The sequence below is a fragment of the Tachyglossus aculeatus genome, chromosome 5 (assembly GCF_015852505.1).
Source record: "Tachyglossus aculeatus isolate mTacAcu1 chromosome 5, mTacAcu1.pri, whole genome shotgun sequence".
In the NCBI taxonomy this organism is placed as follows: Eukaryota; Metazoa; Chordata; class Mammalia; order Monotremata; family Tachyglossidae; genus Tachyglossus; species Tachyglossus aculeatus.
In genome coordinates, this window is record NC_052070.1 from 23,046,080 (window position 1) to 23,058,739 (window position 12,660).

Below are 12,660 nucleotides of genomic sequence, written 5' to 3' on the forward strand. Positions count from 1 at the left end.
CGCCCCTGAGAAGCAGTGTGGCCTGGTGGAAAAGGGCATGGGTTTGGTAGACTGAGGACCTGGGTTCTGATACTGGCCCCACCACTTGTTTGCTGTGTGACCTTGAGCGAGTCACTTCACTTCTCTGGACCTCAATTTCCTCATCTGTAAAACAGGGATTAAATCCTCCTTCCTCTGATTTAAGACTGAGTGCTCTAAATGGGACAGGGATTGTGTCCAACCCGATTATCTTCAATCCACCCCAGTGCTTAGAACAGTGTCTGATATATACTAAGCACAAAATGAAATCTACTAAAAAACAACAACAAAAAAAGCCCCTCTCCCTGCCCCCAGTCCCAAATCCCTCAGTGCAGAGGGCAGAAGTGGTAGAGGTGAGGGTGAGGGTTTAATGGTCCCGCTGCTGCTGGGGATTGCCCTCTAGCCTTGCTTGGAGCCCAGCTAACCCCTTATCCCTGTGGAGAGCCCCTCTGTCTGCTCAGGTAAGTGCCAGCTCGCCGCCACCCCCAGACTCAGCTCTGTTCTCATCGTGTTTGTGGCTCCGGGCAGCAGCTCAGAATAATAGAACATGTCTACCAACCCTGTTATATTGTACTCTTCCTAAGTGCTTAGTACAGTTCTAGGCACATGGTAAACACTCAAAAAATGTCATTGATAGCTCAGGTTCAGCAGAGTTCCAAGTCCGGTTTCCTCTGTGAGAGTAACTCCGTTGTGAGCCAGGGCAGAGTTGGGGTGGCTCCTGGAGTGTGTGGGGGGCTGCTGCTCCCCTACGGGGAAAGTGATGTCTGCTGAGCCACCTTGTCCCTCCATTTCTCCCTGGGGGCTTGGGCAGAGGACCTCCCCGCCCACTGGGGCCTGTTGGGTCTCCGGCCCAGTGATATACATCCAGTCAGTCTGTCAATTGTATTTATTGAACGCTTACTGTGTGCAGAGCACTGTACTAAGTGCTTGGGAATGCGGCATAACAATAGAACAGACACATTTCCTCCCCCTAAGGAAGAGTGTTCTCCGCTGACGCATCTCACCAACAGCCTTTCCTGGTGGCCCCCACAGCCGTCCCTCCCACCCCCGCTGCCCCCGATCCGGTGGGACGGGTTCGTTTCACCAGGAGGTAGCCCCCTCTGCCACCTGGCCTGGGTGGCTTGGGCAGTTTGAACTGCAGTTTGAAGCAGAGCCCCCATCAGACAGCGAGCCTGGACCCTCTGCCCCATTTCTGTCCAGATCTCTGGCTTGGTGAGGGCGATAACCCTCCCTGGATTGATCCGGGGAGGGGATTGTACTTCCCAAGCGCTTAGTACAGTGCTCTGCACATAGTAAGCGCTCAATAAATACGATTGATTGATTAAGGAGCAAGCCAGCAAGCCAATGGACTGGCAAGGTTGCCCTGTCCAGCTCTCCAAAGGCCCAGCATTGGAAATCAACCTGGTACTGCCATCTAGAGTAAAGCCTTTTCGGGGATGGAGGAAGAAAGTGGGAGGAGAGGAGGAGGGGAGGAAATTAGGTCAGTTTCATCCAATCAATTGTATTTATTGAGCACTTACCGTTTGCAGAGCACTATACAAAAGTGCTTGGCGGCGTACAGTATAACAGACACATTCCCCACCCATAACGAGCTTGCAGTCTAGAGAATGTCGGCAGAAAGTGTTTCAGCACAGGTTATCCCCGGTGCAGAGCCGTCGGTGTGGAAAATGACGATTCTGCCCAAAAGCAGGATGGAGGGGTTTGCAGAAGATACCTGGTGCCAGAAACACTTAGCTGCTCACAGGCATTTGGAGGCGGGGAGTGCACGCACACGTAGTGTGTGTGTGTGTGTGTGTGTGTGTACGTGTGTTTTTCGGGGGAGTCTAGGTGAGTTCCAGCCCCCCACCAGGTGTGCTCCATTTCCCATTGTGGAGGAATTGAACTGCGACTGAAATGGAAGTACAAAGTGGCAATGGAATGATCATCTTCTAACCAATTAATAAATTCATTCACTCAGTCGTATTTATTGAGCGCTTACTGTGTGCAGAGCACTGTACTAAGCGCTTGGAAAGTACAGATCGGCCATATATAGAGACGGTCCCTACCCAACAATGGGAAATCAAATCACCCAATGGCATTTAATGAGTGCCTACTGTGGGCAGAGTCTGGCGTAAGCAGTTGGTAGACCTGGTCCCCGTCCCCAAGGTGTTCAATCAGAAATCTGTGGTTTCGGGCTGTTGGTTCTATTCTCGGTATTGTCAGGGCCCGGTTTCTTCTTCCCCTTGATGATTCCGAAGGCCCGAGGGCAACCACTTTGCCGAGGAATTGCCAGAGTGGAGCAGGCCTGGATGCCTCATGCCAACCCTTCCCCCACAGGCCCCAAAGACAGAACATCAGCTCTTCTTAAACTGGCCTGGCACAGGACGTGACTAACCCCCGGCTCAGGGGCAGCACAAAACATTGGAATTCAGAAGGGAGAGATTATGGAAGTGGCAGGCAGGCAGCCCGAGCTGATGCCAGCGAGGTTTGCTATTCGGGGGGGCTGCGGTTTTCAGCTCCACAGCTCCAGGCTGCACCCACGCCCTAACCACCCACCTCACAATGCATGCATGCATTCGCAGTTTGCATCGAGCACAGTGCCCAAGGTAACTGAAGCCCAGAGAATTTAAGTGACTCGCCCAAAGTCACACAGCTGACAATTGGCGGGGCCGGGATTTGAACCCATGACCTCTGACTCCAAAGCCCGGGCTCCTCCTACTGAGCCGCACTGCTTCTCTGAGCAGTAGACCACAGGTGATGAGCCGCATGCTTGTGGAGGGAAATTGAGTGGCCAAAGAGAGAGATAAGAAGTTGATGGAGCTTCCTGCAGGGAAAATGGATAAGTTTCAGCCTTGAGACTCTAGGGATATGACGCTAGGGCGTCGGGGCACCCCACTGACCCACCCCTGGTACACCACTGGCACAGTACATCCCGGGTCCCTATGGGGGCCTCATTGCAGGGGCAAAGATGCGCAAACCACTGGTCCTAGAATCAATTTGTTGGCACAGGACCCCCGTGGTGTGGTGACGAAGGGCTGGACGATTAGCCAGGCTCATAGTGAGGCTTTGGATAAGCCCATCCACCGCATCAGTGTATGTCTGACGAGAGAAGCAGCATGGCCTGGTGGAATGCGCGCGGGTCTGGGAATCAGAGGACCTGGGTTCTAATCTCAGCTCCGCTGCTTATCTGCAGTGTGACCTTGGACAAGTCACTTCACTTTTCTGGGCCTCAGTTCCATCACCTGCAAAACGGGGATTCGGTTCTCCCTCCTATTTAGACTGCGAGCCCCACGGGGAGCCTGATCATCTTGTACTTAACTTCTCTGTGCCTCAGTTCCCTCATCTGTAAAATGGGGATTAAAACTGTGAGCCCCGCGTGGGACAACCTGATCACCTTGTAACCTCCCCAGCAGTGCTTTGCACATAGTAAGTGCTTAATAAATGCCATTATTATTATTATTGTATCTACCCCAGCACTTCGAACAATGCTTGGCACATAGTAAGTGCTTAATAAATACCACAATCATATTATTATTAATAGTATTACTGATGCTGTCAATGCTTTAGCTCCCAAGTTCCTGTAGTGGTCGATGCTTCTTCCACTTCTTTCAGCCTGGGCTGTGAGCAGGAGGAGGACATGCAAAGTGGCACGCAGAGAAGCAGCATGGCCCAGGAGGTAGAGCAAGGCCCTGGAAGTCAGAGAGACCTGGGTTCTAGTCCGGCTCCTCCACTTGTCTGCTCTGTGACCTTGGGCAAGTCACTTTACTTCTCTATGCCTCGGTTCCTTCATCTGTAAAATGGGGATTAAGACTTTGAGCCCCATGTGGGACAGGGACCGTGTCCAACCCGATTACCTTGTATCTACCCCGGTGCTTAGAACAGTGCCTGGTGGATAGTACGTGCTTAACCAATACCATAAAAAAGGGCAAGAAGGACAAATTGAGGTTTCCGGGCTTTAGGCAGTTTTCTTGTGCAGCCACTTTAATTAATGGGTCAACAGTGCTTTGCATATAGTAAGTGCTTAATAAATGCCATTATTAATTAATTATTAAGAAGAGGGAAAGGATGCGAATGGCTTACACCCAAGTAGTAGGGTTTATTGAACACCTCCTGTGTGCACAGTCCTACACTACATGTTTGGGAAAATACCGACTTGTACTTCCCAAGTGCTTAGAACAGTGCTCTGCACACAGTAAGTGCTCAATAAATACGATTGAATGAATGAAAATACGATAGACGAAGACACGATCACTGTCATCAAGGAGCTTACAATCTAAGGGGCCTTGGGCCGAGGCCCAGACACGGCCCTTTGGAGAAGCAGCGGGGCTCAGTGGAAAGAACGCAGGCTTGGGATTCAGAGGTCATGGGTTCAAATCCTAGCTCAGCAACTGGTGAGCTGTGTGACCTTGGGCAAGCCACTTAACTTCTCTGTGCCTCAGTTACCTCATCTGTAAAATGGGGATTAAGACTGTGAGCCCCACATGGGACAACCTGATCACCTTATATCCTCCCCAGTGCTTAGAACAGTGCTTTGCACATAGTAAGCGCTTAACAAATGCCATCATTATTATTATTTGGAGGTGGGGGCTTTTAGGGGAGAGGGAAAAGGAGAGTGAGTGTGCATTCAGGCCTTAGACATATAACAGCAGGAGCCTTCTTGATGGAATATTTCCATTCCTGGGCTGAGGGGATTGGATTCTAGTGTCATTCATTCATTCATTCATTCAATCATATTTATTGAGCGCTTACTGTGTGCAGAGAACTGTACTAAGCGCTTGGGAAGCACAAGTTGGCAACATATAGAGATGGTCCCTACCCAACAGTGGGCTCACAGTCTAGAAACAGTGGGCTCACAGTCTAGAAAAGGTTGTCATAAGGTTGTCTAGTGTCAGTTGTCATAAGGCCAAGTAAATCAACCGGTCAGTCAGTGATATTTATTGAGTGCTTATGTGTGCCAGGCTCCGACAAAGAACAATACCATAGAATCGGTAGACACAATTTCTGTCCACAAGAAGTTTACAGTCTCAGTGAAGTGTTTGTGCTGGGCTTGGAAACAGGTCTAAGCTGAGGCATCTCTTTTTTTTTTTAAAAAAAGAAAAGATTCTAAGTTTACTGTAGATGCAGGGGCGGGTGGAGGTGCTGAATTTTCCATTTTCTTTGATGGGCTCACCCCATCATCCTTTGTGTCAGGAACTGGGGATTGTGGGTGGATCTCCAGTAGTTTCTTACAACGGGCGTGATCATTTTCTCAAAACCTTTTGACTGCCCAAACTTGCCCTTCGGCTGCTGCTCCTGCAAAAAGTTAACAATTTTCCTGTCTTTTTCCCTTCCCCTCTCCACTGTTAGGAAGGGTGCCTGTGGCCTTCTTCAGAAAGCTCAGTGCCCGGTCAGAGCGCTTCAGAGGTACAGTACTGCTCAGCGGGAAGGGTTATTGGGCGCGAGGTCCTGGGATACTTAGTATAGTCCTGGGGAGGGGGAAGAAAAGGCAGTAAATGACAACTACAGACATGACAAAATGTTAAGGATGTAAAAAGGGCAGAACCCACACCATAAATGATGCTTAGTATAGTCCTGGGGAGGGGGAAGAAAAGGCAGTAAATGACAACTACAGACGTGACAAAACGTTAAGGATGTAAAAAGAGCAGAACCCACACCATAAATGATGCTTAGTATAGTCCTGGGGAGGGGGAAGAAAAGGCAGTAAATGACAACTACAGACATGACAAAACGTTAAGGATGTAAAAAGAGCAAAATCCACACCATAAAATCACCTGTTGTGGGCAGGGAATGTGAGTGTTTATTGTTTTATCATACTCTCCCAAGCGCTTACTACAGTGCTCTGTACACAGGAAGAGCTCAGTAAATACGATTGAATGGATTGAATGGATAAATAAATCATACAAATGCAGGCAGTCCAAGTGAAAGGAACCCACAAATGGGAACTTCTCTGGCCTGCTTTTTATAGGGGGTAACTTTTTAATTATTGTGGCATTTATTAAGTGCTTACGCACAATTTCCTGTGACATAAAGCAGAGGTATTGTGGTATTACATACTGTACTGCGCTCTGGGCTGGATAAACGATAATCAGGTCAGGCACAGTCCATTTCCCACATGAGGCGCAGAGTGTAAATAGAAGGGAGAACAGGTGTTTGAGGAAACAAGCACAGAGCAATTAAATGACTTGCCCAAAGGCACACAGCAGTCGAGTGGTAGAGCAGGGGTTAGAAATCAGGTCTCCTGCTTCTCAGGATTGTCTCCTCCTGATGATCCGGTGTCTCAACACCTGGCATATCCCCCCACCCAACTCTGCCTCACACCCCTCCCAGAAAGATATATCAGAATTCATTCATTCATTCGTTCAATTGTATTTACTGAGCGTTTACTGTGTGCAGAGCACTGTACTAAGTGTTTGGAAAAAAACTGAGCTCCTGTGTGGTAAGCAGCAGCAATTAGTAGCCAAAGAAAGCGGATCCAGGGGTCTCAAAGCCCAGAGAACTGAACAAGTTACTTTGTCACCTCTAGCTCCAGTGCCACAACTACTGCTGCTCCCACTAACTGCTGCTCCTTGTTGGGTCTCCTGGAATTCCCCATTATCTGAAATAATTTTCCCGTCCCCTCCTTTGCTCCCAAACTTCCCAGAGAGTCTCGACCCTAGTTGACAACCTCTGCTTTATGCTTGGGAAATTGGTGGAGAACCATTGGCGTTCAGCCAACCTGAGTCCATAGTACGGCCAGTACGTCATATGTACCCTATGATGTAATCTGACGGGGCAGGCAAGGTTTGGTGAGAAGACCTACCCTTGGCTAATTGGACAAAAGCTAAATTCAGGAAGCTAGTTTTGAAAACAAGGTGCATTCTTTTATTTTTCGGTGACCTCTTTCCTGTTCACTGACGGATGGCTTTGCCGAACCCTTCTGTACCATTCATACATTCATTCAATCATATCTATTAAGGATTTACCGTGTGCAAAGCGCTGTACTAAGTGTTTGGGAGAGTACAACATAATAAACAGACACGTTCCCTGCCCACAGTCAGCTTACAGTCTAGAGGGCCCTGGGGTAGGAGAGCGGAGGCCGTGTGCTCAAGAACGGGCCATCCGGATTTGGTGGGCAGGTGTTTGACTGTGAGCCCGTTGTTGGGTTGGGACCATCTCTATATGCTGCCGACTTGTACTTCCCAAGTGCTTAGTTCAGTGCTCTGCACACAGTAGGCGCTCAATAAATATGATTGAATGAATGACTCTAGTTGCGGGGGTAGGGAAAAGTGTGGATGGGGGGCTAGAAAGATGTCGATGAATACCACCTCCTACGGAGTCAGTCAGTCATATTTATCGAGCGCTTATTGTGTGCAGAGCACTGAACTAAGCACTTGGGAGAGTACGCTCTAACAATATAATAGACCCGTTCCCTGGCCAAAAGTGGCGCCTTCCCTGGGGCTCGGTGTCCCCAGCGTCGTCCTCCTCTCTGTCCCTCCCTCCCTCGCAGATCATGTACGCCCCACGGGCCCGGGACAGGTTCGCCGCCCCGCCGTTCATGCAGCGGGATCGCTTCAGCCGGTTCCAGCCCACCTACCCGTACCTGCAGCACGAGATCGACCTGCCCCCGACCATCTCCCTCTCGGATGGGGAGGAGCCACCCCCGTACCAGGGCCCGTGCATGCTGCAGCTGCGGGATCCCGAGCAGCAGATGGAACTGAACCGCGAGTCCGTGCGGGCCCCGCCCAACCGAACCGTGTTCGACAGCGACCTGATGGACGTCTCCCTGTACCACGGGGGGCCCTGCCCGCCGAGCAGCAACTCGGGCATCAGTGCCACCAATTGGAGCCGGAACGGCAGGGTGGAAGGGCCCCCGCCGGCCTACAGCGAGGTGATGGGGCATTACCCCGGCTCCTCCTTTTTCCATCACCAGCACAGCAACGCCCAGAGAGGGGGCAGACTCCAATTCCAGCAGGACCACGTGGAGAGCACAATAGTACCGAGCAAAGGAAAAGACAGGAAAGCCGGGAACCTGGTCTGATGCCCCCGCGTCCCCCGCCATTCACCGCCGCTGGCCACAGGGACGGCGGAGAACGGGGACCCGGGAGGGCGACGTGTCCCGGGCCTCGCCCCCCGTTCAGGGCCGGGGCCAACGTGGTCGCACTGGACCTGGTGCTCCGGGATCCAGGCCGGCCGAGCCCCTTCTTTGTCCTGGATTCCTTCTTGGGGATTGGGGAATCGCATGCAGAGTGGATCAAAATAGACAGACTTCCATTCGGCTTCAACCGGCAGCAGTGTTTTCATTTAGAGGGAACTAAGAGGGGGGAAGAAAAGGAAAAAGAAAAACACATCAAACCCACGTCGATTATTTAATTCCGAAGGGAAGCTTAGCACAGAACTGAGGCTTCTCCGGCCTGCTTCTCCTCCCTGAAAGGCGGAGGGGGTTGGGTGGCCGGGCTGACGGCGGGGAGGGGGAGAAAGAGAAATTGGCCAGTTTGCTTGTTCTCCCAGGCGAGGAATGTTTCTTCGGTTTGTTTGTTTTCTGTTCTTTTTTTTTTCTTTTTTTTGGGTTGTTTTTAAAGATGAACCGAAATTCCTGTTTTGTGTGCCAAGCTAGGAAGTGGAGACATTAGATGAATGCAAGGAGTTCATTTGTGTTGTGATAACGTGTTTTTAAAAAGTTGCACTATCTTAATGTTAGAAAAATATATATATGAGGGAACTGTTTTACGTGAAGTTCTATATGTTGTCTTTTTTCACCTGTGGAGTACTTATTAGGCCCGAACTACTCTGGAGGAGTTCTCCCCAGAGCTGAGAGAGAGGGGTTTGGGTCACGGAGCCTACCGTCTGCCCACGCCGTGTCAATCAATGACTCTAGGGACCCTTAGATGTTCTCTTTGCAATAATTTGCAGCCCAGTGACAGGGCATCGGTGAAGTTTAGTAGACAGACTCGACTGGAAGGTAGCAAACCGATTCCAACGATTCAGACGTCCGTCTGTTTTAGTTACTCCGCAGTTTTAGGGTGAATGTTTTATGAAAAAGCAACCAGAAAGCCAGACGCACTCAGTTCACGGGAACCATGACAAAGCGCTGCCGCTTTACTCCTTTTGACGATGCAGTATCTTCAGTCTTCAAGGGGTCGAGAGGGTGTGTCTTCACTGTAGCCTGAAATATATTTAGTCACATATCCTGACATTATGCAATAAATCGTTTCAAAGTGCACGATTGCTTTTTTTTTTTTTTGTAATCTTGTTAAAACTTGTGACCCTGTTTGTTGTCCTCTGGCTGTCTCGTTGTTTTCTAGAAATTTAAATTTAGGCCCGGAGAGCCGGTCGCCCTGTCCGACGCGGTCCGTGGAGCCCTTGCCGGGCCGCGGGGGCCCCGTGGGAGCCCACCACTCCACCCCACCGCCCAGCTACTCCCGTTCTAAAGCCATCGACTTCTCCCCCGGGAAGGTTTGGATCTCTCGACCCAACGCGGGGCTCGGGACCAGCTCCTCGCCCCCGCGATCCTCGGGTCCCCTCCCCGAGAAGGGCCTCTTTGGGCTCTGGTGCCGGAAGCGGAGAGGTGGTGGCAGAAGGAAGGATGGATGGACGGACGGACGGACGGATGGATGGATGGAGAGTGCCTTCTAGAGCACAGAAAAAGCACAAGACGCAACTAAAATGCAATTAGGAAATGAATTTCAAACAGATTTGTGTCATCTCGGTTTGAATAGGCCTGCTATTTCCATGTACTAGCATTTGCATTTGAGAGGAAAGAAGAAAAGAATCTCCCTCTTTCTATGGTCTTAAGCAGACTGCTTTTGAAACGGCGGCTGCGGCGGGGACCGCCCCTGCCGCCCGGCACGGCAGGCGAGTACTGTACTCTCACACGTGCTAAATTGTGGAGGTTGGATTTCCGTACACCTTCTGCACAAGGAAAATTGGACTGAAACACTGATTATTAAAGTGACTATTTGATCTATGCAGAGTTTTGATGCCAAATCAGCCTATGTGTGTTCACGTTTGGTCTTTTGTGGGCGGTTCCACCGTGAGATGACTTTGTGGAGTTCTCGTTTGCTGAAGATTTGAATGAGTGTCCTCCCAGCAGAGGAGCGTCCTTTCTGATTACTCTCCATCGGGATTTGGTTCAGAATAGTCCGGCTCAGGCATCCCCGGCTTGACTAGGCTCTTTTGTTGTTTTTGAGAGATTGGGAAACTATTGATCAAACACAACCGTTACCTTGTAACTTTTTTTTTTCCTTTCCCAAATCAGTCGTGCGGATTTGAGGGTCTAGGGCCAGGGTTACAGCGTAACTTCCCAGGCCGGAATGGAGAGACTAAGACTGGACCCAGATTCCCAGTGACTGACCGGCGACTGACCGGACGGTAACATTCCAGCGATCTGGCTCGGTTTCCCCAAGCCCTCAGTTTTGGGACCGAGTGGGGCTCCCGGGCCAAGGGTTTAGTGACTTGTTGCCTTCAAGAGCCGACATAGTCTTGTGCTGAGATTCGTGAAATGCCGCGAGAGAAGAGGTACTGAGAAAGAGTCTGTGGGTTCCAGGGGTCTGGGCTGAAAGCTAGACAAGGATGCTGGAAGCTCTGTCTGCACATGGCGATTTGGAGAGTTCCCCCACTGGCTGGACTTTTGGGAGATGGGGATGGAGACAGGGAGATTTTTTTTTTTAAGTGGTATTTCTTAAGTGATCACTATGGGCCAGGAACGGTTCTAAGCTCTGGAGTAGATACTAGATCATCGGGTTGGACACAGTCCCTATCTGACAGAGGACTCATAGTCTTAATCCCCATTTTACAGATGAGGTAACTGAGGGACAGAGAAGTAAAGTGACTTGGCCTAGGTCACACAGCAGACAAGTGGCAGAGCCTGATTTAGAACTCCAGTCCTCTGACACCCCAGGCCCTTGCTTTTTCCACTAGGCCACGCGGCTTCCTAGAAGATTTTCTTTTCTTCTCTAGGCCCTGCAGCTCCCCATGGGGAACGTCAGAAGTAACTTCTGTTTTCGCAAAATTGTGCACAAAGCGGAATTACTCGTCCCTCTAGAATAGTTTCCTGGTCCATTTAAAGTTAAATGGTCCCATGCAGCATTCCTGGGAAACCATCCAGGCCAATCCTAACCTTAGAATTCAGTCTCGCTGAGTCGGGGGACCTTGCAATTTGATACTGAGAACTTTAAAAGAAAAAGTATTATATTGTTAATATTGGTAATAATAATAATAACTGTGGTATTTGTTCAACACTTACTATGTGCCAGAAAGTGTACTGAGTGCTGGGGTGGATACGAGGAAATCGGGTCGGACACAGTCCCTGTCCCACATGGGATTCACAATCTCAATCCCCAGCTTACAAAGGAGGTAACTGAGGCACAGAGAAGTGAGTTGCCCAAGGTCACACAGCAGACAAGTGGTGGAGCCGGGATTAGAACCCATGACCTTCTGACCTCCATTCCAGGAAATGTTACCCTTGTGGTTCTCATTCAGACACCTAACCTGGCCCTGGTGATCCCTAACTCTCCTCTGGCTTATCGCTTTTCTTGGCAGCAGGGAGGTCAGGCTCTAGGGCAGTTTGGCCATCTTCAACATGGGTTTAAATTGGCCTCCAGCACATGTCGGAGTTAAATGGGCATTTTTTTAATGGTATTTGTTAAGCGCTTACTATATACCAGGCACTGTTCTAAGCGCTGGGGTAAATAAAAGCTAATCAGGTTGGACACAGTCTCTGTCCCACATGGGACTCAGAGTCCAAATAGGAGGAATAACAGGAGAACCGAGGTTCAGAGAAGTTGTGACTCTTCCAAGGTCACCCAGCAGGCAATTGGTAGAGCTGGGATTAGAACCCAAGTCCTCCGACTTCCAGGTGCGTGGTCTTTTCCATTAAATCACACTGGCGTTTTTTTCCTTATAGGTGGTTGTAGTCTTCGGGTTGAGTTGTTTGGAAAGGCGTTGCTGGACATATCTCGGGGTTTGCCCTAGGGAAGGGGCTCAGGTAGTCCTCCACGCATCTGCTGCCTTGAGTGTTGCTGGGATGTCTGTCTGCAGGCAGGCGAGTTAGGCTCAGAAAGGCATTGTCACCTGAGCCTACTGGAATTGGTGTGACGAGGTACATCGGGCATGGAGTTTGGTAGCGCGGCCACTTTATAAGTGGACCTCTTCAGAAGTTTGGCCTCAAAGACAGCATTGCTTTAGAGCAGAAAAAGCACAAGCACATTTTCTTTTTCCTCAGCCTTTCCAAACACCAGTTTTAGACCCCAAGGAGAACGAAGCGGAGACTTGCCAGCAGAGGAGGTGGCCATTTGAAATGAAAGCCCCCAGCCCCTCGAAAACAACGGTAAAGAGTTTCAGAGACAGTCTCTAGCTGCCTGCAGAGATGCTCTTCAGCAGAGGGCGGGACAGCTAGTTCCCAATTGCAGCCACCTTCCCGTTTACCTTCCTGTGGGAGAGAGACAAAGAGGAAAATGCATTAGGAAATGCCCATTTGATACTTCAGGCATAGAGTTCCCACTCAACTATCCTCTTCCCACATCATCCACCCCATCGATCTCCTTTGAGAGAGGTCTGGGACAATCTTGTGCCTCGGTGCCATTCCTACTTTCCCCTCCACTAGAAGGGGACATTCAGTATTTTAAACCTCCAAAACAGCCCGTTTCAAACCAGACGGGCCTCTTTGCCCCCGTCATCTCCCCCTGG

General features: G+C 50.1%; 1 protein-coding gene across 7 annotated transcripts in view; it reads left to right on the forward strand.

The window, feature by feature from the left end:
- Positions 1 to 9,196, forward strand: part of LDLRAD4 (low density lipoprotein receptor class A domain containing 4) — a 420,524-nt gene extending 411,328 nt beyond the window's left edge. For 6 of the 7 annotated variants that reach the window (XM_038746173.1, XM_038746175.1, XM_038746174.1 and 3 more), the window contains 2 exons: positions 5,344 to 5,400; positions 7,484 to 9,196. In XM_038746173.1, the coding sequence (XP_038602101.1) occupies positions 5,344 to 5,400; positions 7,484 to 8,014 (588 nt within the window). In that variant the 3' untranslated portion in view covers positions 8,015 to 9,196. The remainder of the gene's footprint in view (positions 1 to 5,343; positions 5,401 to 7,483) is intronic. The other variant, XM_038746179.1, reaches the window with a different exon arrangement.
- The last annotated feature ends 3,464 nt before the right edge of the window (positions 9,197 to 12,660 follow it).